This window comes from Felis catus, chromosome C1, assembly GCF_018350175.1.
Source record: "Felis catus isolate Fca126 chromosome C1, F.catus_Fca126_mat1.0, whole genome shotgun sequence".
NCBI lineage: Eukaryota > Metazoa > Chordata > Mammalia > Carnivora > Felidae > Felis > Felis catus.
In genome coordinates, this window is record NC_058375.1 from 183,701,112 (window position 1) to 183,727,608 (window position 26,497).

Consider the following 26,497-nt stretch of genomic DNA (forward strand, 5'->3'; position numbering starts at 1 on the left):
AGAGCTCCCTTGCCCTTTCTACCCTGTGAAGTTACGGCCAGAAGACAGCCGTCTATGAACAAGGAAGTTGGCTCTCACCAGACACTGAATCTGCTGGCACCTTGATCTTAGACTTCAAGCCTTCAGAACTGTGAGAAGTAAATTTCTATTGTTTAAAAGCCACCCTGTCTGTGGTATTCTCAGCCTGAACGGACTGAGTCAATAGTCACACCCTAACCCCAACCCCACAAGCAGCTCTTACTCTGATTTTTGTCACTATAGATTAGTTTCACCTTCTTAAATCTGTAAGTTTATGTCTCTGACCAGATTTGGAAATTTTCAGCAACCCCATTCCCTTTCTCCAATCCTCCCCCCAGAACACTAATGACAGGAATATTACATCTTTTGTTGTTTTGTTATAGTCCAAAGCCCCAAAGGGGCTGTTTTTGTTTTTGTTTTTGTTTTTTTTTAAGTCTATTTTCTCTCTGTTGTTCAGATTTGGTCATTTTTGCTCTTTCAGTTCATAGATACTCTTTCTTTTGTCCCCTTCATTCTGCTGTTGAGCCCATCCAATGACCTTTTTATTTTGGTATTGCATTTCTCAGTTCTAAAATTTCCATTTGGGTCTTCTTTTTTTTTTTTTTTTTTAATTTTTTTTTTTCAACGTTTATTTATTTTTGGGACAGAGAGAGACAGAGCATGAACGGGGGAGGGGCAGAGAGAGAGGGAGACACAGAATCGGAAACAGGCTCCAGGCTCTGAGCCATCAGCCCAGAGCCTGACGCGGGGCTCGAACTCACGGACCGCGAGATCGTGACCTGGCTGAAGTCGGACGCTTAACCGACTGCACCACCCAGGCGCCCCATTTGGGTCTTCTTTATGTCTTCTATATCTTTGCTGACGTTTTCTATTTTTGTCATTTGTTTTAAGCACATTCATAATTGTTTGTTGAAGCATCTTCATCGTAGGTGTTCCAAAACCTTTTAAAGTTAATTCTGACATCACTATATTGTTGGCATCTATTTTTTGCATTTTTTTCACTTAGTTTTGGATCTTTCTGGTTCTTAGTTTTTATTATTTTCTATTGAAACTAGGTATTATTTTCATATTATGAGATTATAGACCTTAAATATTTATACCTTCTATGTTAGCTGGCTTTTTTCTGACACTACTCCAGTTCAGGAATGGGAGGTACCATCTACTCAGTTCTGAGTGGAGCTAGAAGACCAAGTTCCCCACTCAACCTCTGTTTGACACATGAGAGGGGTGTTCTTCCCTACTGCTGGGCACAGGTGGGGGTTCCAGTTCTCTATGTGGTCTCCACTGACAACTCTGTGGAAGTGGTCTCATTACCACTGGGCAATAAAGTCCTGACTCTTCACTAAGCTTCCTCTGATACCACAATGGGGAAGGAGAGAGATGCCTCATTACTACTGGATGGAGGTGAAGTTCAAGCTTCTCACAGGACCTCCACTAACACTTTGGGGTGAGGGCTGCAGGGCCAGTGGGGATGAAATTATGATTCCTTGCTCCTCTTTCTCTGACATCACCCTAGCCAATGTATAATCAATCTATGCTTCCCACTCCATCTGTACTGGTGTAGGTTGGGGTGAGGTCGCAGGTTTTTCTTTGGTGTTTGGCTGGGGTAGAGTGGTTATAGTCTAAATATTTGCTGTCTTGGTAGGCGTTTGCTAGGGTTTTTTGATCCGCAACATTGGCATTTCAAGATTGCTGGCTTCTTCAGGTCTCAAGTCTGAGATACGTGGGGCAAAAATAAAATCAAGGAACTTGCCACTGGTCATCTTATGTTTGTTTTATGTGTAATGCTCAGGGTTTCAGTTATACATAGTTCATGGGAGGAATCTACTCCCATCTTTCTGCAAGCAGAAGTCTCTATATTTTCTTTCATTAAGTGTTTAAGCCTTTTGCCCATTTACAATTGGGTGCTGGGGTTTTTTGTTATTGATTTATTGGAGCCATTTATATATTCTTATTATGAATCTTTTGCCAGGTATGTGCTTTGCAAACATATTCTCCCAGTCTGCAGCTTGCATTTTCATTTATTAAACCATGAGTTTAATGAAAAGAAGTTTTAAATTTTGATGAAGTCCAATTCTAGCTACCTTTTGAACTAAACTCCTTTAATGCTAAATGAACCAAGGTCAATTTCTGTTGCTTGCAACTAAGAGTATTGGTTGATATAAGCCTACAAAGAATCACCTTGATACTTACACATACCATGATATTAATGCCCAAAACATTTTTGGAATCCATTTTTGGAATTGGCTCCACAAGAAGTTAATGACCATAGCAGAAACCAGGCTCATTATTTTAGAGCTTCGCCTAATATTCCACCATCAAACACCATCTGAGAACTTAATCATATGTCAGAACTGGCTGTATAAACTTTAGGTAATTGCACAATAAATTTCACTCTCAAGGTGTGATAAGTTGCACAACAAATATTAGTTAAATGGACGTGCCCTAAATTCTGGTAGTTTGCATTTAGCTAGTTTTCCTACATACCCAGGAGTATATTGATTTAACATGTTTAGTTACAGGCCTTCTCCACTGTTAGCACCTATTCCATTTGAATTCTCACTTGATTAGCCTTTTCATACAAGGATACTTTGGGGCCCTGAGGAGTTGAGAGAAGGAAATCTTTTTTAGCCTGATGCTGAAAGAGCCACAGTCCTTCCAGCCCTGAGAGAATGGTAGTGAGGAATCAGGGTAGTCAGTCAAGGCTAGGAAAATGAGACAGTCCTCAGCTCGTCCAGAATGAAAGAAATGAAAACACATCTGGTACATTTATATTCAAGTATATAAACAACCGCTCCTGATAAAAGATTTGGAGTTAGCTGTGATCTGGATTGACTACAGCTCTACCTCCTGCTTTTATGGGTGTCTGAAGATTCTTGAAAGCCTGTTAATTTTTCCATTTATTTTATACTGAAGGGAATTGTTGTGGTATTGATAGAACTGCTCATCAGCTCAGTGGTGATTTTTCTGGTGAGTAGGTGTTAAATATTGCCACGAAAGATAACAGGGTGGCATTCAATCCAAATGGGAAAGCCCTAACAAGTGGTTATTGAGACCTAAGACAGGAGATACTGCACCAAGGAAAATGGCAGAACTTCACACCCACATCTATGATCTTGATGTTTTATCATTATAACTTATAGGTATTACAAATTCATATGCCAGGCCTCTAGAATTACATAGTATTATGAAAAGAACCAAATATGTAGTTGACAGATAATGATTGGTCGCATCTAACTCCTTAGTCATATAGAGTCCAAGTTTTGTTACTTTTTTTTTGTTTTTAAAGAATAGACTCAAAGCTACTTATATATATTTTAAATGCTCTAAAACCTTGGTCATTATTTCATTATAATACAGATTAAAAGCAAACTGTAAAAAAAAAGATGATTAACACAAATTAAAAAACTTAAAAGTGATTGATAAATTCCTGACTTTTCCTTTAAATTAGAAATATAAATTTCTATCTGTGTTTAATACTTCAAATCCCCTCTATATACTGACAGAATGACATAGGAGTGTCCACCTCTTGTAGACCCTGGCATTGTGAAAACTGACGTTTCTGAGAACACTCCCTATTTCATAACTCATGACATTGTGTGGGCTGCAGAAGTAATGCTTGTTTCTACCAAAAACTTACCAACCCTTGAATATGGGACTCAGGTTCATCTGAAAATTAAAACAAAGAAAACATTTCTGCAAATATTGTTAATAGCCATTTCCAAAGAATACTACTAAGCAAAATCTTCTTAAGTTCCTTTATACTTATCAAGATAATGCTTCTGCATGGTAGAAGTGGGATAATTCCATGTTAATCTTATCAACAATTCATGGAGATTGTCCTAGTTTAGTTATACATGTAATATGTACCTGTCATATGTATAAAATGTATAATGAGCATTTGTGTTCAAGAAAACGATAACCCAATAACAAATGACATTTTATTATTCAAATGATCTTATAATGTCAACACCAATGCTAATAAAAATATATAATATGCTAAATTCATCAATGGCAAAGTCAGTTGTAATTCCCTCGAAGATTCCCACATTTCCAAGTAAGCTTTTCACAGATAAATGAAGATCCTCTATTATGTAGAATTTTCATCTTTAACTGTTAAAGGCTGGGAAAGGCAAAGCCATCCCTATTAGGAGAGCAAGAAAAGCAGAGATGGAACAGATGGGTCTCCATACACATGGAGCTGTAAGTACCTTTCTGCTCTTCATATTATCTGCAATTTAAAATAAAGAAATTCTTTCTTTCTACCAAGGTTTCTAAATGTTGAGATTGTGGGTTCTTTTCATATTGAATTTTAAGGGATGCTGCTTTGCCCTATTTCTAAGCTATTGGAAGCAATAAAGTTTAAGCTCAGTGAATCAGTATGGAGTTGGTAACATGGTGACCCTTTCTTTAAAAGCAAAGACATACAGGGGCACCTGGGTAGCTCAGTTGGTTGAATGTCCAACTCTTGATTTCGGCTCAGGTCACAATCCCAGAGTCTTGGGATCGAGCCCCATGTAGGGCTCCATGCTAAGTGTGGAGCCTGTTTAAACTTTTTCTCTCTCCCTCTGCCCCTCTGCCCCTCTGCCCCTCTGCCCTATTTATATGCTCTTGCTCTCTCTCTCCCAAAAAAAAGACAAACAAAAAGGATTTTTTTTGGAAGAATATTTTCACAAACAGGGGCTTGCTTTGTATATACATGTTATAGTTAAAGACAAAATTTGGATTATTGTTATATTCAGGAAATAGGTATTTCATTAATTAGCCCTTTACATGTATGTGAAAGAGAGGGGGATTGAAAGAGAGAGAGATTGCTTTTCAGCTTAAGTAAGATTTTGACTTCCTGAGAACTTTCTAATTAGGTGAAATACTGGCTAATATATTTAGTCTTCTTACCAGGAAATGAATGAAAAGTATATCTTGTACATTCATGAGAAACTGAAGTAGATTATTGGTTAATAACCTAATGAGACATCTGTTTAAACAGATGTTTTAGTTGAGAGAAGTGTAAACATGATTCTAAATTTACAAATACGTTGGTTATTCTTCCTTGTCTGGGAGGTTGAGCCAAAGTTTATGCAGATTAGAGGAAAGCCAGAATCTGGAAAAATTCAAAGTATTACATAAATGCAGATAAAGTAATACAATAAAGTCAGTTGGCAATTATTTTAATAGTTATTTACAGGGCCTTCCATTGCTTTACTTCATTGCTCACATACAAGTGACCTGAGTTACTCCATCTTCCTGGTCAAACTGACCGTCGTCTAATTCCCGTAGGACACTGTCATTGCTGCTGAAGCCGGAGAAGCTGCTGTACTGTGTCGGCCTCCTCTCTCTTGTCCAACACTCTCCAGAAGGAGAGAGGAGGCACTCTGCAGGTGGGTTTCTGCTGTCCGTTGGTTGTGATGTGGCTGTGTCCAAACCGATGCTCCTGCTGGTGACTTTGTTCCTGTCTTCACCTTTTGTATGCCGGCTGGCTTTCCTCTGGAACACAAGAGATTGGCAACCAGGAATTAAAAAGAGGGGTTCTTTCCTGTCCTTTTGATCTAGCACATACTGTACTCGGCCTGAAACGTCTCTTCCTTGCTTCTCTTCCAGATCCTGCTCATCTTTAAGGACCAACTGAGAGCCACCCTTCACAGTCTCTCCTCCTCCCAGGTAAGAATGAGCTGCCTCTCTCTTTCACAATCTTTAGTAGCTTCTTGGCACATCCTTCTCCTCACTGACAGATTGGTTGTGTACATATCTGGGCCCTCAATGATATCTCTGGGAGAGAGAAACCTGTTGAGATCATACTTTGGGGGAACAAAGTAGGGTAGAAATACACTGAAGGTTCTATTTTTCTTCTTGGTGTTAGTTGTGATACAGACAGCAGGAAAAGGGCTTCATTGGCCACCTCATACCCATTTCACACAGGAATAGGCTGCACAGAAGAGTCCCAAATAATTCTGATCATGCTTATACTGAAAGAATGCCTGGAGCGTCTTCCTAGGTCAAGCAGACCACACTCTCTCTGTCCTGGTTCAAACTACTTCTGCCTGACATGGTAGGAATGCTCAGCAACCAGACCACCTTAAGCTGCAGATGCTTCTGCTGTGAAATATTTACTGAGGGCTGACAATGTCCTTGGTGCAGTTCAGAGTAAAGAGGACATGGTCTTTGCCAAGGTAATAAGCCAAAATAAGATATCTAAGCCAATAAAAGGAAATCTCAAGAAGAAAACTGTAGCAACTCAACAGGTAGATGTTCAGACTCCTGATGAGATTTCCTTACCAGGATGTCTTTAATACTGATAACATGACATATTAGAATGTGATCATTTACTCTTAGAAACAAAAATCTGAACAAGGATAAACAAAAAAAAGATAAAATTTAAAAAGATAAAAAAGCACACTAATTTCCCAATTTACACAGAGTTTATTATTTGGAAGTTCATTTATATGTTAGATGGAAATTAGGACTTCATTTTCCTAAATGCAACAGCTATAATTATAAAACTTAGGGAAAAAATATAGAAGTCAGATGCCCATGCCCAGGCTAGTCTTATAAAAGTTTATTAACTCAGAAGTTAGTTGAACTGTAATATATAAAATACAGAGGTATATTCTACTGACTTTCATGGCAAATATACAAAGCAAACAAACAGGTTTACTAAATCAGATTTAATGTGCTACCATGGAATGCAACCACGGTCTATGACATTGTTTGTATAGAAACATTGCAGTCCTCAGCATGTTGCATAGAAAGGCGTATGTTGGCAGCTCTTTTTCTTGGCTGAGTTACTGGAGTCCTTGGGCAAGTTTAAGTTTATGGGTCCTGCCTCAACAAGAGCTTTCATGGTCCCAAGTCAGAGATAGTTGTGGTGGTTACATTTCCATTGGCCCCCTTGTATTCATCAGATGCAAATATCAGATCTCAAATCCTTTTCTTTTTATTGTTATTCACTAGAAGCATTAAATTTATTTTTTATTTTTTTAACATTTATTTATTTTTGAGAGAGAGAGAGAGAGAGAGAGAGAGAGCGTGCGCGCGCGCGCGCGCGCGCGCGCATGAGTGGGGGAGGGGCAGAGAACGAGGGAGACAAAGAATCTGAAGCAGGCTCTAGGCTCTGAACTGTCAGCACGGAGCCCGAAGCAGGGTTCCAACCCATGAACTGCGAGATCATGACCTGAGCTGAAGTCAGACGCATAACCGACTGAGCCACCCAGGCGCCCCAGTAGTATTAAATTTAATACAAGCATTGGAACCTGACAGATCTACTCTTCAGGTACTGGATTCGAGAATGGCACATTTTCTCTGGCATTGGGACACTCATCAGTGAGGAGATAGCCTTTTGGCTGCAAGAAGGGCTGACGGGTACTGCCAGACTGGGCTCCTTTCTCAAGCCTGGCTACTGGCTCTTTCCCACATGTATAAAGAATTCATTCATTCTTGAATGACCTCTCAATGCTGACTGAAAGAAAATAGGAAGGCAGAGGTGCCTGGGAGCACTTGGCTGCCTGGATCTTTCCTTCTTCACCAATGCCAGGGCCAAAAGTAAATTTTGCAATAAATTCCTTATTGCGTGCCAGCCAATAGAGGCCAACTCTCACATACTCAGTGAGAATTTACTTTTTAAAAAAATTTTTTTAATGTTTATTTATTTTTGAGAGAGAGAGACAGACAGACAGAGCATGAGCAGGGAAGCAACAGAGACAAAGGGAGACACAGAATCCAAAGCAGGCTCAAGGCTCCAAGCTGTCAGCACAGAGCCTGACACGGGGCTCGAAATCAGGAACCGTGAGATCATGACTGGAGCCAAAGTGGGACACCCAAGCGACTGAGCCACCCAGGTGCCCCGCAGTGAGAATTTTCCTAATAAAATGTGGGTATTATTCAGAATAATAAGATATTCTTGGTAATTCACTTATAGATAAGTATTAATAAGTAAACAGCCACCAAATGTAAATTTCACATATTAAAAGATAACACAATACCTAGCAACTCTAGGTTGCTAGGTAACTCTAAAAAAGATTTCAGAACAAACACTTTTATTTTCTTTTTTTACCACATGACTCTTAATAAATACATCTTCAGCAATGATACTGCCTCCCCTACTCTACTGTCACTCCACATGAAGGAATAGCTTTTACAGCAGATCAAATTGCAATGTTCTTCTAACGTAGAGTGTAGGAGTCTGAAGCTCAACCAGTCCTGAGAGGTCATCTGCTTTAACCCCTCATTCTATGGAGGTAGGACCCAGGCCAAGAAGGAAGATAGGATTTGTCCAAGGTTAGGGAGTTTCTGGCCTTGAACTGGAGCCCAAGGATCCTATTTCATTCCCTTCACACTACATTATCCACAGCTACAAATTTATGAGTAGACTTAATGGTCAAAGATTTGTGTGTTTTCCAAATAAAATTTTCCTTCAGTTACAAAAATAATACATGTTCAGTGTAGACAACTTGGCAAAAACAAAGAGAAAAGCACAACCTACCCACAATCCTATCTTGCAGAGATACCACTGTTAAAATCTGGTGTATTTTACTATTTCTTTCTCTAAATATGTATGTATTTGCTTATGTCCACATAAATGTATACAGCTCACTTTTCTACTTAGTGCTGTATTTTGAATATTTCTCTAAATCAATAAGGAGAAATTTTCCACGCTACATTGCCAGGCTTATTCATATATCTTCTCACTTTTCTCTGATATTTTCACTATAAAATTGGAGGAAATTATACCAAGATCTGGATGCAAATGTCATCCTTGATAATGTCATCCTTGATAAAATCCATTAACTTTTGAGAATCATTCTCATTTGCTAAAAATGGGTGATTCATTTCAAATATATGAGACCCAGTGACAAGTCAGTTGATTTTAGAGTATCCTACCATTCTGGCTTCCATTTTTTACTGTCAGTGTCTTAAAAACAAAAACAAAAGAATGAAGTCAGAATTACACCAGTAATCATAAGACATGGTCAGTGTTGTGATGAACAGGGTAGAAGAAGAGCTAAAAGATATGGTTTAGAAATAAAAACAAGGAGTGGACATTCAGGACTTCTCTTCCTTGTATGTCTCACGCTTGGGAGAAGATCTCCCATACCTTGTCTCTGTATGTCTCAAGCTGAAGTGTAGCTCTAGTACCATTTGGAAGAGTTAGAGAAACATGCAGAGACACTACCCCAGCTTGCTCACAGAATTTGTTCCTGGGTCATTCCAGCTTGAGGTTGTCAGAATCATTCAAAACTGGTAAGGAAAGGGGTAGTGGACAACTACCTTTCCAGTCAGTTTTCCTATCCACCTTCTTCTCTGCCGTAGTGTGGGCACATGACCCAATCAGATCCAATCAGAGTCCTTCTCTGGGATTGCTATATGGACTCTAGGATAAAGAAGCTCTTTCTTTCTGTTGAAGTGGCCACACTCACCTCATTAGAAGCCCTCTGCACATATGCACCTAGAAGCTGCAATAAACAGATGAAAAAGAACACCCTGGTAATGTGGAATCTCTGGTGTCAGTGCCTGAGGGCTTGGTTCTTGTAGCTCTTTATTGATGTTGTAAGCTATGCTGGTATCCTTTCCACCTAGAAGCTAGTAAATTCCCTTATATACACACAGGCTAATCTGAGCAGGGTTTCTGTCCCTTACATTCCCAGGGACACCAATAGATACGAACACAGGTGGCCTAGAAGAGAGCTGTTCTCCAGCCTGAACATTGTCCTGTGGCAACAGGGACCACTCTTTCTCTTCTGCTCACACCAGGAAAAAAACCCATTTACTTTAAGTGGAAAGCATTCCCTAGATGAAGAACCTCGTTAATGATAAAAGCAAAATGCTTTCATCTTGATTTTTGCATAATTTTCTTTGAGATACTCGATGCCCTCTGTTTACACTAGCACTTGATTTGATTTCACATGGATTTCAATCAAGAATACTGACAGCTAATGAATTAAGTATGACCCTTATGGTTTTCAAATAATTTCGAATCAACTTCAAATGACTGAAAAAGTAAGAACTAAGTTTAATAATTGTCTCACTGTAAGGTAAAAAAGAAGTTAATGTGTACATTAATATTTCTTAGTATTCATATATGATTTTATTGTAGCTACCTTGGAAAAGATCTGATTTAGAACATTTTTCTGGCTGCTGCTCCTTCACTTCTTGGTTTGTGTTAGAGAACTGATTCAACAGATGTGTCCAAGAAGTCTTTACCTCTTGAAATCATTCATTTTGAGATATATTTAAAGACAAGAATATTATTTGAATATTATTTTTCTCTCAAGAAGAAAAATAAATTAAAATGGAAACCATTAAAATTAATTAAAACAATTAAAATTAAAATTAAACTCCTGTCTCCCCAGGATCTATTCTCTCCATTTTTCTTTTAATAACAGAACTCCTCCTGGCAGTGCCTTGCAGTTTTGAGCTGGCCATGTGCTATTTCACCATGTTACCAACTCCCGGTTTCCCGGATTACATTTCCCAGTCTCCCTTGCAGATACCTGTGGTGACATAAATAAGTTCAGGTCAATAGAATGTGAGAAGAAATACGTGACTTGGGGGTCAGTGCCTGAGAAGCATGCCTGGGACTCCTCTTTCCTGCTTCTTGCAGGCTGAACACAGCAACAACTGTGGCAGCAGCCCTAGGTCCAGAGGCAGAAGCCAAATGTGGAGGGCGGCAGAGCTGACCTGTCATGAAGCAGAGCCCCCACCCTAGAGGACCTGCTCAGCTTCAGACAATGATGACAGAGAGACCCTTCTGTTGTGTTTAAATCATTCCTTATGGGTCTTTTTTTGGTATAGCATCTTAGTAACTAGTTACCAATTAATAATGAATGAATAAGTTGTTGGGTGACTAATGCTTTTCAGCTTAATTTTCCCCAACTTTCATATTAAGAAAAATTTCAAGTATACAGAAAGTTTAAAGGACAGTACAACAAACACCATATACTCACTACTTAATTCTAAACTTGTTGATAATTGTGCTATATTTCTCATATATACATATGTTTTTTAGAACATCACAAAACATTCCCGGGGCACCTAGATGGCTCAGTTGGTTGAGCGTCCTACTCTTGATTGGTGCTCAGGTCATGATCCCAGGGTTGTGGGATCAAGCCGCTCATTGGGCTCTATGCTAAGTGTGGACCCTTCTTAAGATTCTCTTTCTCTCTCTCTCTCTCTCTCTCTCTCTCTCTCTCTCTCTCTCTCGGCGCCTGGGTGGCTCAGTCGGTTAAGCATCTGACTTCGGCTCAGGTCATGATTTCACAGTCCGCGAGTTCAAGCCCCGCATTGGACTCTGTGCTGACAGCTCAGGGAGCCTGCTTCAGATTCTGTGTCTCCCTCTCTCTCTGCCCCTCCCCTGCTCATGCTCTGTCTCTGTCTGTCTCAAAAATAAATAAAAACATTAAAAAAAATTAAAAAGATTCTCTCTCTCTCTCCCTCTGCCCCTCCCTCTCTCTCTCTCTCTAAAATAAAAAAAAAAGTTAAAACAAATTAAAAAAAAGAATTCCTGCATACTAGCTGAAAGCAATTTTTAGCTGGAGAAAATGGAGGGTCGTTAGGCATTTCTAGATTGTTCTTCAATTTCTCCATAGAGTTAGTAGTGATTAATCATCTAGTATTGAAAGAAAAACATTCCTACTGAAAACAAAAGCAACATTTCACTTCTCATGACAAGGCAATGTGGCAAGCCCACTACATGTTTTCTCACTGAATCCTCCTCACAATCCTGTGGTAAGTACCAATGTTGTCCATCTTTTACGGATGAGGACATGGAGGCTTGCAGATTGTGACACACACACACACCCCCCCCCCCCCCCACACACACACACACTATCCCCTGGCATCCTTTTCATGTTTTGTTTTCTGCTCCTAAGAACACCACAGAATGGAAACTCTATTCTGAATTAGTGGAAACTAAATACTTTTAAATGACCTTTGTTTCTTTTAAATAATTATCAAAGGGAAGTGGGCTGAAGAATTTAACTGAAATAGAGACTTTTAGGTAAAAAAAAATCAATGAATTTTGAGTATTCAAAAGAAACAAAAAAGTTAAGAAAAATATTTTGGAAGAAAAGTTGGGAACATTTTAATAGATGGAGGTAAAATCCTGGTTGGAGTCTTTTATTCTACTGAATGTAAAATAATTGAATTTATTTAGAGGCCTCTCTCCAAAATAAAGAAAAATACAAATAGATGAAAGGAATAAGACAGAAAGACCTTGGTTTATCATCCTGTGTAGCCTTACTTCATAAGAATTTCATTACCCAAGGACAGTCTTTAATGAAGGACAAAGACGTAAAAAATTTAGTCTGTGTGATTTATAAAGCAATCTTTTAATTTTTAAATTATTATATACTAAGGGTGCCTGGGTGGCTCAGTCGGTTAAGCATCCGACTTCGGCTCAGGTCGTGATCTCGCGGTCCGTGAGTTCAAGCCCCGCGTTGGGCTCTGTGCTGACAGCTCAGAACCTGAAGCCTGCTTCTGATTCTATGTCTCCCTCTCTCTCTGACCCTCCCTCCATTCATGCTCTGTCTCTGTCTCAAAAATAAACGTTAAAAAAAATTAAAAAAAATTATTATATACTAAAAGTGTATAGTTCTATAAATTTCAACACTTATGTGTAGTTTTGTGTAACTATAATAGGACATGTAACAGTTTCATTATCTCCTGCAAACTCCCTGTGTGATCCCTTTATCACTTCCCTTCCCCAAATCCCTAATTCCTAGCACTCACTGACCTGTTCTCCACAGTATATCATTATCTCTTTGAGACTATCATATAAATGGAATATTTTTTATTATTTCTAAATTGCAATATGATTAACATACAGAGCTATATTAATTTCAGGTGTACAAACAGTGATTCAACAATTGTATACATTACTCAGTGATCATCATGATAAGTGTACTCTTTTTTTAAATATGAAATTTATTGTCAAATTGGTTTCCATACAACACCCAGTGCTCATCCCAACAGGTGCCCTCCCCAACACCCACCACCCACCCTTGCCTCCCTTGATAAGCGTACTCTTAACCCCCATCATCTATTTCATCCATCCCCCTTCCCCCAGCCTCTCTTCCGCTAACCACCGGTTTGTTTTCTATATATAGGAGCCTGTTTTTTTGTTTGTCTCTTTTTTTCTTTGTTCATTTGTTTTGTTTCTTAAATTCTACTTATGAGTGAAATCATACAGCATTTGTCTTTCTCAGACTTATTTCACTTAGCATCATACTGTCAAGATCTATCCATGTTGTTGCTAATGGCAAGACTTTGTTCTTTTTTATGGCTGAGTAATACTCCATTGTATGTATATACCACACCTTCTCTCTCTATTCATCTATTGATGGAAACTTAGGTTGCTTCCATATCTTGGCTATTGTAAACAATGCTGCAATAGATATAGGGGTACATATCTCTTTTTGAATTAGTGTTTTCATATTTGTGGGGTAAATGCCCAGAAGTGGAATTACTGGATCATAATGGTATTTCTATTTTTAAGTTTTTGAGGAACTTCCATACAGTTTTCCACAGAGGCTGCACCAATTTATACTCCCACCAATAGTGCACAAGGATTCCTTATTCTTCACATCCTTGCCAATACTTGTTATTTCTTATCTTTTTTATATTAGCTATTCTGACTGGTATGAGGCGATCTCTCACTGTGGCTTTGATTGCATTTCCCTGATGATGAGTGATGTTGAGCATCTTTCCATGTGTGTGTGGGACATCTGTATGCTTCTTTGGAGAAATGTCAGTCTTCTGCCCATTTTTAATTGGATTATTTGTTTTTGTGTGTGTGTTAAGTTGTGTAGGTTCTTTATATATATTTTGGATAGTAACCTTTTATCAGATATGTCTTTTGCAAATATCTCCTCCAATTCAGTAGGTTACCTTTTTTTTTTTTTTTTTTTGGTAAAATTTTTCAGTCTGTAACCTTTTGAAACTGACTTTTTTTTTTTTTCAACGTTTATTTATTTTTGGGACAGAGAGAGACAGAGCATGAACGGGGGAGGGGCAGAGAGAGAGGGAGACAGAATCGGAAACAGGCTCCAGGCTCTGAGCCATCAGCCCAGAGTCCGATGCGGGGCTCGAACTCACGAACCGCGAGATCGTAACCTGGCTGAAGTCGGACGCTTAACCGACTGCGCCACCCAGGCGCCCCGAAACTGACTTCTTTTAATCAGCATGCTTTTGCAATTAATTCAACTCCTTGTGTATATAATTATTTCATTTTTTTATTTCTGAGTAGTATTTTATTGTATGAATGTACCATAGTTATTTAGCCATTCACCTGTTGAAGACACTTGAATTGTTTCCAGTTTTTGGAGATTATGAATAGAACTGACATAAACATTTCTGTTCCATTTATATTTCAATTTCTATTTCTCTAGGGTGAATACCCAAGAATGGTTTTGCTGGGTCATATTATAAGTGTGTGTTTAACCTCAAAAGAAGTTGCCAATTGTTTTTCCAGAGTGGTTGTATCATTCTGCATTCCTACTAGCTTTGTTTGAATGTTCCAATTGCCCTTCTCCTTTGCTAGTTCTTGGTATTGTCAGTATTTTTTATTTTAGTCATTCTCAATGGTGCAGAGTAGTGTCTCATTATGGTTTTCATTGCATTTCCCTAATGGCTAATGATTTAAATGACTTTTTAAATGCTTATTTCTCATCTACATCCTTGTTGGTGAGGTGTCCAAGTCTCTACGCTATTTTTAAGAGTTGTTTGTTCAGTTTTTAGAGTTCTTGGTACATTCAAGATACAAGTTCTCTGTCATATATGTGATTTCAAGGTTTTTTTCCTCCTAATCCATGGTTTGCCTTTTCACTTTCTTAAAAAATTCTCAAGCTATCTGGAAAATTGATTAAAACATATCTGTGAAATAAAAAACCAAATTCTAAAAGTAAAGGTCTTAAACTCAAAATGGATTAAAGACCTAAATGTAGGACCTGAAACCATACAAACTTCTAAAAGAAAACATAGGCAGTCATCTCTTGGACATTGATCTTAACAACATTTTCCTGGATATGTCTCATCAAGCAAGGATAACAAAAGCAAAAATAAACTATTGGGATTACATCAAACTAGAAAGTTTTAGCACAACAAAGGAAATCATCGACAAAATGAAAAGGCAACCTACTTAGAGGGAGAAGATATTTACAAATGATATATAGGATAAGAAGTTAACATCTAAAATATATAAAGAATGCATACAACTCAACACCACAAAAAAAATAAATAAATACAAGTGTGATTAAAAAATGGGCAGAGGACCTGAACAGACATTTCTCCAAAGAAGACATATAGATGTCCAACACACACATAAAAAGATGGCTCAACAATCACCATCAGGGAAGTAGAACTCAAAGCCACACACCAGTCAAATTGGCAAGGATGTGGAGAATAAGGAATCCTTGTGCATTGTTGGTAGGAGTGTAAATTGGTATAGCCACTGTGGAAGACTGTATGGAGGTTCTTCAAAAACTTAAAAATAGAAATACCATTATGATCCAGTAATTCCACTTCTGGGCATTTACCCCACAAATATGAAAACACTAATTCAAAAAGAGATATGTACCCCTATGTCTATTGCAGCATTATTTACAATAGCCAAGGTATGGAAGCAACCCAAGTGTTTACGGATAAATGAATATATAAGGAAGGTGTGGTTTACACACATAATGGAATATTGCTTGGCCATAAAAAAGAACAAAGTCTTGCCATTAGCAACAACATGGATAGATGTAGAGAGTATAACGCTAAGTAAGATAAGTCAAAGACAATACCATATGATTTCACTTATATGTGGAATCTAAAAAACAAAACAAACAAAAAATTTAAAACACAGAGAATAATAAATACAGAAAGCAAATTGGTGGTTGACAGTGAGAAAGGGGAGGAAGGACGGGCAAAATAGGTGAAGGCGATTAAGGTATAAACTCCAGCTATAAAGTAAGTAAGTCATGAAGATGAAAAGTACAACATAGGAAAGAGAGTCAGTAACATTGTAATAATGTTGTATGGTGACAGATGGTAACTACACTTACGGTGGTAATCACTGCATAATGTATAGAATTGCTGAATCGCTAAGTTGTGCACCTGAAACTAATATAACCTATGTCAACTATACGTCAATATTAAAAATAAAATAATAAATAAAAGCTAAAATTAAGAATGAAAAAAAGTAGCTTCAGAGGTCAAGACAGAGAAGATTACACAGGTGTGTTGCAATATTAGGCACACCCACTTCCAAAAAACTTTTCCTTTACCCTCTTATTTCAGTACCTGAGGCCTACAAATTAAACTAACAAAAGATAGATTAACAGGAGAAAAGATTTATTTTGGATGTACATGGGGCTTCACAGAGAAAAAGTGAAAACCCAAAGAGACAGTTAGACTGAAAGCTTATACATGATTTCAACAAACAATGATAGATTGTGGAAAAGTGACTAGACAAAGGAACAGGGTTTTGAGCTTCTATGGGCAGCAAATTGTGGAAAGGTAAGTATATGGGGAACCTAAGGGAAGATCAAGGTTATTTTAGTAAGATTTATTTATGTAGACCCAAGTCAGTGCTGTCTCCAGTGAGGAATCATCTCTAGTGATTAGAAGTCTTCTCCTATTCCTGGTATAGGAGAGGAGGACAACTTTACAAATGGAAATTTATGTTACCTTTTTTCAAAAAAGATTTTATTTTTAAGTAATCTCTACACCCAATGTGGGGGTTGAAATAACAATACAAGAGTCACCTGCTCTACCGACTGAGCCAGCCAGGTACCCTTACGTTAACTTTAAAAAGGGAAATTTATGCCCCGTTTTTATGAGAAAGGGAGAGGGTAGAAGTTACTCCTATGTCTGTGTTTCTTAATTACCTTCAGCTCAAAATAATCCTTTGCCAAAGTGGCAAATTTGGGGGTAACATATTTTGATCCCCTTTGGAACTGTCTCATGTCACCTGTTACTGGCACATTTCCTTTGTTGTTATGTTGTTTTGGAGACTATTTCCATATCGAGTCCACATTTCCTCATCTGTATTCACCATTTAGAATTACAACGTGAGTTTAAGGATTAACTGCTTCCATAGAACATTTGGTTAATAAAGCATTGGGACACCTGGGACTCAGTTGGTTAAGCGTCTGATTCTTGATTTTGGCTCAGGTCATGCTCTCACGTTCGTTCGTGGGACTGAGCCCAGTGTTGGGCTCCACACCACCGCTTGGGATTCTCTCTCTGCCCCTCCTCCACTCGAGCCCAACTTTGAGTGTGTGCACTCTCTCTCTCTCAAAATAAATAAATAAACTTAAAAAAAAAAGCATCAGTTTTACTCACTTCTGGTGTTTGAGCAGCTGAATTCCACATAACTGGTCTCTGAAGGAACACAACCTGCTTTGTAGCCAAATTCCCTTCACTGCAAATTAAAACAATAGCATTAGTATTTGCGAATTAGTAATCCTCTATATTTCGTACTTGGCTAGAATATTCCACCTGTATTCTTTGTAAAATAATCTTCTTATTCAAAAATGATTATAAATATGATTCTATATAAATATGATTCTATTTGATTCCTAAGGAAAAACAAGAAAAAATGCCTAAAAAAATGAATATAGTCATTACAAAAGAAAAATTTGTTTAAAAGTTGTAATATCAATGTGCTAACGTAACTATTTTATCTTCTTTTGCCCCCTCCTAATCTTCTTTATCAACATGTGAATTTCTGCATGTCTGTAACTACTACATATTTGCATTTCTGTGTTCTATACTTTTCACTGAACACCCTTTCCTTGTTTGTGCACTGGTGATCGTATTCTTAATAGCTTCAGATTATCTCAAAGAATTAAGATACTAAAATGTATTAAGTCTTTCCTATGTGACTGGAAAATTAGGTTGTTTTCCAGTTTTTTTGCTACTTTTAAATAACGTTGCTATAAAATATGTATAGTCTTCCTTATTCTTATGACTTATTTCCTTGAGATAAATTCTTAGGAGTAGGATTATTAGGTCAAAAGGGTATGATTTAAGCTTCTTGGTATGCATTGTCAAATTTGCCTTATAAAAAGAAGAGACCAATTTGGGCTGCCACATGTGAGAGATTGTATATACATTTTCAATTGAAGGACTTGAGCCACAGCTAGTTTTATTTTCAGATGCTTCTTTGTAGTCAGCTACTCAGTATTCTCCTTATTTAACTATCATCATGGCAAATTACCCCTTGCCAAAGACTACTTGGGGTTTGTATTTCTCTGAAATGCTTTTCACAGTCTCCATGGATTTATGGGGAGGAGTGTCTGTAGCTAATGTTGCTCAGTTACGACTTTTATTATGCAAAAAACCCAAACAAAACCTCACTATTAGCTGCATTTTATGCTGAGCTCTTTTTCTGGAAAACAAACGCAACATTGAAACTCTGGCCCTAGTGGTATATGTCAGCCCCACACCATTTGAAAATCCCCAGTTTACTGATACTGTTGAATTTTGAGAAACCGCAAAATTTCCCCCAGAGTGTTACTGAGAGACTGCTGCTTTTTTATTTTTATTTTTAAAAGAATGCTTCTAGTCTAATCTCATTTTAGTTTGATCTTATCTTCGATTAGAAGAAAAGACTTGGTATGAAGTACAGTTAACCCTTGAACAACGAGGGGGTTAGGGGCATTAACCCCCTCCCTGCCACAGTCAAAAATCCATGTATAACTTTTGATTACCCCAAAACTTAACTACTAATAGCCTGCTGTCGACTAGGAGCCTTACTGATTATATAAACAATCAACACATAATTTGTATGTGGTGTGTATCATATACTGTATTCCTACAATACAGTAAACCAGAGAAAAGAAAATGTCGTGAAGAAAATTATAAGGAAGAGAAAACACATTTACAGTTTTGTACTATATTTATCAAAACAAACCTGCTTATAAGTGGACCTGTGCAATTCAAACCCATGTAGTTCAAGGGTCAACTGTATATTGTAACTTTTGGGAACAATCATCAGGACACATGGGTTATGACACAGGCATACAGGGAAGGAACTAGCAGTGTAGAGAATAGGCTGTCTATTTGGGAGGTACAGAATATGCTGGAAAAGGCTGAGGCTTTGGAGCCTAAGAGTTCCTGGGTTCAATCCCAACTCTACCATAATAGCTGATGAGACCACCTAATAGCTGGTAAAATTTGGCAAAATTTTAGACTCTCTGCACTTCATTTCCTATCATGACTTTGTGAAGGATAGATATGTTGATGTGCATGAACACCTTCGCTGTGCCTGCCACTAGAAGAAGTACAACAAATGTGATTTCCTTCTACTTTTTCTACCTGTTTAATGAAATGTAGGGTGGAGTTAAGTGGGAGGGAAATGTCCCAGAATCAAAAATCCCTTCCAGAGAGAAAAGTCAAGGGAGGGAGAGGGTACCCGAGAATACAGAGGACATTTCTGGGTAATGGTCAAAGTGTGTGATTCAGGTAGAGAAACCCACGAGAGGACCAGGCCTCGAGCTATGGAAAGATGAGAAACCATCAGGGCAGAATTACTCTTCTTGAATAGAAAGCAGGAGAAGGTCAAGGTAGGGATTGTGAGTGACCCTGGAGTGAGTTCTTTCCAACACATTATAGGATGTGAATATACATGAAATCTGAATGTCCTAGGATGTGATGTTTGACTTAGAGCAGGCTTCTCAACCTTTACTAATGGGGTAAAATAGTAAATGCAGAGATAGCTTCTTTGCTGACTGTAATAGGACAGTCTTCACATGCCCAGATAAGGCTGTGGAAGGTCAGCATCTTCCCATCTCTTGGGGAGGTCCTTAGAACAAGTTCTTCAGTTTGAAATATGTCTGAGATTGCTATGTCCCTAGTTTTCTGAGGGCCATTCTGATTTTTTTTTACAGTGTTAAGTTTTATTTTTAAATTATTTTTAAGTTTATTTATTTGAGTAAATCTCTATACCCAACATGAGGCTTGAACTCACAACCCAGAGATCAAGAGTTGCATGCTCTTCTGATTGAGCCAGCCAGGCACCCTAAGGCCATTCTGATTTAAAATAGGTCCTACTAATTATCAACAGTAGTGGAACTGTGCAAAGAGCCCAAATGTCCATGGACTGATAAATGGAAAGGTTTGGCATGCATATATATATATATATATATATATGATGGAATATTAGCCACCAAAAAGAATGAAATCTTGGGACACCTGGGTGGCTCAGTCGGTTGAGTGGATGACTTCAGGTCAGGTCATGATCTCCCAGTTTGTGAGTTGGAGCTCCACATCAGGCTCACTGCTAACAGTGCAGAGCCTGCTTTAGATCCTCCTTCCCTCTCTCTTTGCCCCTCCCCTACTTGTGCTATCTCTTTCTCTCAAAAATAAATAAGCATTAAAAAAAAAAAGAATGAAATCTTGCCATTTGCAATGACGTGGATGGAGCTAAAGTATATTATGCTATGCGAAGTAAGTCAGAGAAAGACAAATGTATGATTTCACTCATATGTAGAATTTAAGAAACAAAACAGATGAACATATGGGAAAGGGAAAAAAAAGAGAGAGGGAAACAAACTATAAGAGATTCTTAAATACAGAAAACAAACTGAGGGTTGATGGAGGGAGGTGGGTGGGGGATGGACTAGAAGAGTGATGGGTGTTAAGGAGGGCACTAGTGACAAGCCCTGGGTGTTGTATGTAAATGATGAATCACTAAATTCTACTCCTGAAACTAATATTGCACTGTATGTTAATGAACTAGAATTTAAACTTGAAAAAGAAAAAAGAAAATAGGTCCTGCTATTTTCATAACATCTGTGAGACATGGACCTCCTTTTGGTTGAGAGAATCTAAGCATGGTAGAACTAAGGGACAGAAGCCTGACAGAGCAACAACTATCTGAAAGGGTGAGTGCCTCACAGCCTCAGTGGCTCTGGAGGTAATTCTGTCTGCTGAGCTGGGATAGGATATTTGTCCTGTAGCACAGTTTCTGAAAGGATTTGACTGGTGGTGTCCTTACTTGACCAGGGAGGGTTCGCATGCCCTGGATACTCAGAGGACAGGGCCTACATCTCCTATTCCCTACAGCAATTTTCATCCAAAAAGTGTTAGTTAACTGAGTAACTTGGTGTTTTTCTGAGAGGAATTTAAAATTCTTCACATCCTCTTCCAGACTGTCATTAGTGGGCAGTCATGCTTTGATGTCATAGAAAATGAACACGGCTTCTAAGAAATGGCAGATTTTCACAGAAGTGCTGAAGAGTTCTGGCACAACCTGTGTTGGTCAAGAGCATAAGCTTCAAGGATAAGCTGGCCAAGGAAATAGTCTGCAAAGGTGTAAAACCATCCACTAGTTCTTCCTTTCTGAGGGCAGCAAATAATCCCTTGTGCCACTGTCAGCATGAGGGACGGGTCAGCCACTTCAGGCCTGGAGAGGCTAAGTTCCCTGCAGGCAATGATGGGGAGCAGGGTGAGGTATAAAAGGGCCCAGATGGGGGAAGGGAAAGGAGGGTCATTAGTACAGAAGGACCAGGAAAGTATCATGACTCTAGAGGCCAAAGTCCATGTGCGACCTGAGGCATTGGTCCAAACTGAAGGAGATAAAACAAAGGGCGGATCTGTGAGGCCTAGCGGAAAATGCAGTTGGTGGGAGAAGCCAGTGTTAGATCCACGCATCTCACCAGACCGAACCAGGCGAAGTAGAGTGAAAGGGTAAAGCCTGAGTCAGTGTCAGGTTCACACCTAGAATCAGACAAACACCAGAGGGCAGGTGTGGACCTAGAAGAAGCAGAAGAGGCCACCAGTATTGCTGTTGTCCCTGGGACATGGGCTGTTTTGCTCTTTGTCTTGGTATTATGCTCACCTCTTAATGTGGGCATACACTACTATAGGGTCTGGGGAGTGAGCATAAGCGTAAGGAATCAGGCCACAGATGGGGAAGAAAATGAGTTTTTGACCAGTTCTACAGCTTTACACTACAAAATGTGGGGACACATCCTTTTTCTGTGATATATTTATTGGAGAGGATGTTGAGTGTGGGGGAAACAGCATGTATATGACTTTAGAGTCAGACCAATGCTGGGTTTCCATCTGAGTTTTGCTGCTTACTAGCTATGTGATAATGAGCTAGTTACTCAGAGTTTCTGAGCCTCCCGTTTCTCTTCTGTAAAACAGGTGGTCCAAACAATATCTGTGAGGTGATGGAAGTAAAGTTCTTAGCACAGATCCTGGAGCACAGTAGATGCTTATAAATGTTTCCTTCTCTCTTCCCTACCTTCTTCTATGCCTTTCATATGAAAGCAAAAAGAAGACTTTCTATTTGGGTGTTGTTTAAAGGAGAGAGGTTTGCTATGGCATCAACAGACTACTAAGAAAGAGACTAGCTTCCCAACAACAGAAGATCTCATGGACTAAAGTAAGAAGGGTAACTTGGAGGGGCGCCAGGGTGGCTCAGTCGGTTGAGCGACTGACTTTGGCTCAGGTCATGGTCTCACGGTTCGTGAATTTGGGCTCTGTGCTGACAGCTCGGAGCCTGGAGCCTGCTTCGGATTCTGTGTCTCCCTCTTTCTCTGCCCCTCTCCTGCTCACACTGTCTCTCTCTCTCAAAAATAAATATAGGTTAAAAGAAGAAGGGTAACTTGGATTTGTGTAGTGCTTTTGGTACACTATTTTCCTTGTTAATGAGCACTTTTGCTTCTTACGATAGCCACCCCCCTTTTTAAAAAGGCTTGATTTTTAAGTAATCTCTACACCCAATGTGGGGCTTGAACCTAGAACCCAGAGATCAAGAGTCACATGCTCCACTGACAGAGCTGGTCAGGCACCCCTCTTATGATAGCCCTTTGAGGTGGGCAGAGAAGATATTATTTTATCCATTTTATGGATAAGGAAATTGAGACTCAGAGTTTTTAAGAGTTTTGTCTTGGGTCTTCTCCAGTTCCCACAACACCATACTATCTCTACAACAAGTGTAGAATGAATTCAGTAAAGCTCCAACTACAGAGAAGAGTGGCCTAATTTAATTCCATTCTGCTGGAACACTTTATAATGAATGGATAAGCATAGACTACTTTGCAAAAGTTCAGATTTTTATGTAGCTTCTCCCAAATGAATAATTTCAGCTTATAATGTGCAGGGGTTGTAGTGGAGAATAGTGAAGAAAATAAAAACAAGTGTTCATTTTCTTCTGGGCCAATTAGATTAAACAGACCACATAGGTCCCAGTATTCATATGGTGAGAGAAGGAGAGAGAGGGCAAGTTCTTGACTCTTGGCATTTAAGCACCAGATATAAGATGGATCATTGAAAGCTTTTCCTTAAAAAAATTCCCCCTTTGGGGGCACCTGGCTGGCTCAGTTGGTTAAATGTCGGACTCTTGATTTTGGCTCAGGTCATATTCTCATGGTTTGTGATGGACCCCATGTCGGGCTCTGTGCTCACAGCATGGAGCCTGCTTGGGATTCTCTCTCTCCCTCTTTCTCTGCCCCTCTCCCACTTGTGCTCTCTTTCAAGATAAATAAACATTAAAAAAAAAACATCTCCCCATGAATTCAGTTAAGAGTGAACAGCACTACTTAAAACAAGCAAGCAACAAAAACAAAATTAAAAAGCAGTTCTATCACAGTTTGATAACATCTTTAGTGGTATTTAAGCTTTTAGGTTATTTTTGCAGGAAGTTATTTATAAGGACAACATTGGGCAAAAGATTTAAATAGGTGCTTTACAAAAGAAACATCCAAATGGCCAATAAACATATGAAAATGTGCTCAATCTCAGTAGTAACTAGGTAAATACAAATTAAAACCACACTGACATCATACTGTATACGCACTAGGATGGCAAAATTTAAAAATCTGACAATATTTTTTGTAGGAGCAACGGGAACTTCATATTCTGCTGTTAGGAGTGTAAACTGCAACATTCTATTTGGAAAGAGTCTGGCATTTATCTAATAAAGCTAAAGAAATGCCCTATGACCCAGCAACACCACTTCCAGATCTATTCGCTTGAGAAACTCATGCCCGTGTGCACTAGGATCCCTGCTCATGTTCAGGATAGCGCTGCTTGTCATAATCAACCATTGGAGCCAAACATAAAATTCCATTTGTGTAAAATTCAAAAACAGGCAAAACTGAACTGTATACAGTTTAGATACACATGCAAGAGTGATAAAACTCTTGGGCAAAGCAAGGAAGTGATTATCCTAAAAGTTGGGATGTTAACTCTTGAGTGAAGGGAGTAGATGTGATGGGGAAATACATGGAGTGCTTTCAAGGTTCCGATATTGTTTCTTGTCCAGTAGAAACGACACAAGTATTTACAATTATACCTATTTGTGTTTTGTGCACTTTATACTTGTATATTTAAGAAAAATTGTTTTATGAGTACAGGTAATGGTGACATGAAGGAGAATGGTTGTAGATTTACACATGATAAAAATGATCCCTCCCCTTTCACATTTATTCTTTGGTAAAAATCAGTCTTGAATTCTTTGGGTTTGATTAGAAGAGGTCTTTAGGAATTCATTCACCTGTACTAACTTTCCCTGGAATATATCTTGCATTTTCCTGTGTTTTTGCTTAAGATTTCCAGAGAAAGGAAATAATTTGTGGTACCCATACTTCAACTTTCTACCTTCTATGCACATAGCAGGCATCACTAATTGATCACTGCATTCTTTTTTGCTGAGCCTGGTTCTAGTCTCAGAATCCTTGGTTTTATAGTGTTCCAGGCAGCCACTACCAACAGACTAGTGCTGCTACATGAGATGAAACGGAATAGTAAATAGTTAGTCCTATTTGCCACAGGGAGTATTCTCCTCTCTAAAACTGCTTTCAGAAGATCTGTTCTTTCCTAAAGTTCCCCCTCAGACACACAGCTTTCGCAGACCTGCCCTCCTCCTTCAATGAAGTCCCCTAGCATATTCACCTGCTTTATACTCAACTCTTCATTATTACTTCCCTAAAAAAGACTTTTTAGATATTTCTCCCCAAATTCCCCCCAATCCCATTAAATTTTAATCCTAAAGATATGCTGTGTTTGTGTTTATGTACCGTGACCTTTTGGAGGGCCACAAACCACTGTAGTATTTAAGATTTTTTTACCTCCCCTTTTCACCCCCTTGGGGCAGTATCACCCCTATTGAGAATACATGCTCTAGACCTCCACTGCAGGACTTGTCTTGAGCTGTTCTGCATTAGTTATTTGTAATGGTGTTGCGCCTCCAAGCCAACTATGAGTTCCTTCCTGGAAGCCAGAGTCAGCCCCTAGAGTGAGTAAAATATTGCCTTGTACATATCAGGCACTCAATAGATATTTGAGTTGAACTGAAAGAACATTTTCAAATAAAATGCAAAAATGTGATTCAGTTTGAATACAACTGAAATGGTTCTAAATGAGTGGCTTATCTGTAGCTGTTTAGTCATTTGTGGGATAAAAATACTCTTGGGGCGCCAGGGTGGTTCAGTTGGTTAAGCATCTGACCCTTGATTTCGGTTAAGGTCATGATTTCAGATCTCGAGACCAAGTCCCACATTGGGCTCTGTGCTGATAGCATGGAGCCTGATTGGGATTCTCTCTCTCCCTTTCTCTGCCCCTCCCCACCCCCCCCACTCATGCACACACTCTCTTAAAATAAATAAATAAACTTAAAAAAAACTTTTATAAAGAGCTTTCATTTATGATTGTAGAGTTAGACTAGAGGAAACAGAATTGTTAGGTTAATTTGTATTTTCTGATCAGTTTTGTATCATCTAATTAATTAATTAATTAATTGCCATGTTTAATGTTGCAACTTAAAAATAAATGAGTAAATTCTTGCTTTTAAAATATAAAATAAAATTCATTTTGAAAGCAAAGTTATAAAATTAATTTTCACATGCACCTTTATAGCTATGTGCTTGGTCACAGCTCCTTTGGCTTATGACCCTGATTTGTTTTTCAGGTATTAATATGAGTGTATTAAAAACTAAAAAGAGCACTCCCACAGTTTAGCTTCTCCCAACCCCCCTGCCTGACAAAATGTCAAAAATTGAAGTTCAGATGAGGAAGTGATAACTGGAAGTATCTACAATAGACAAATTGACTATTTTGAAAAACGTGGCCTTGGGGCACAGTTGGTTAAGGGTCCAACTCTTGATTTCATCCCTGCCTTGGACTCTGTGCTGATAGTGTGGAGCCTGCTCGGATTCTCTCTCCCTCCGTCTCTCTGCCCCTCCCTCCCGCTCATGCGTGCTCTATCTCTGTCTCTGAAAATAAAGAAATAAACTTGTTTAAAAAGTGGCCTTATCAAAATGCTGCTCACTGCAAGATTACTATGAGCTTAACTAGGAATTACACCATGCTGTTTCTACAGAATTTAAATTAGGAAGGGAAGAGAAGCACATTAGAATGAACTAAACACGAAACCCTAGCCTTTCCCTGACTGTGTGTCAATATGCAGCTCTGCTTTGGCTGCCACTTGAGGACTGAGAGGAAATCATTGGTACACGAAAGTGTCTCAAGTGACTGCACAGACTTACTCATG

The 26,497-nt window shown here is 38.7% G+C and overlaps 1 protein-coding gene and 1 long non-coding RNA gene across 7 annotated transcripts in view; one reads left to right on the forward strand and one right to left on the reverse strand.

Annotated features, from left to right (window-relative positions):
* Window positions 1–5,170: 5,170 nt before the first annotated feature.
* Window positions 5,171–26,497, reverse strand: part of RFTN2 (raftlin family member 2) — a 76,863-nt gene continuing 55,536 nt past the window's right edge. For 5 of the 6 annotated variants that reach the window (XM_019838417.3, XM_045034231.1, XM_045034232.1 and 2 more), the window contains exons 9-10: window positions 17,335–17,413; window positions 5,171–5,502 (exon numbers count right to left, since the gene is read on the reverse strand). In XM_019838417.3, the coding sequence (XP_019693976.1) occupies window positions 5,230–5,502; window positions 17,335–17,413 (352 nt within the window). In that variant the 3' untranslated portion in view covers window positions 5,171–5,229. The remainder of the gene's footprint in view (window positions 5,503–17,334; window positions 17,414–26,497) is intronic. The other variant, XM_019838418.3, reaches the window with a different exon arrangement.
* Window positions 5,254–26,497, forward strand: part of LOC123379231 — a 113,373-nt gene continuing 92,129 nt past the window's right edge. The window contains exons 1-2 of the long non-coding RNA XR_006583461.1: window positions 5,254–5,396; window positions 5,617–5,676. This is a non-coding gene — a long non-coding RNA (uncharacterized LOC123379231). The remainder of the gene's footprint in view (window positions 5,397–5,616; window positions 5,677–26,497) is intronic.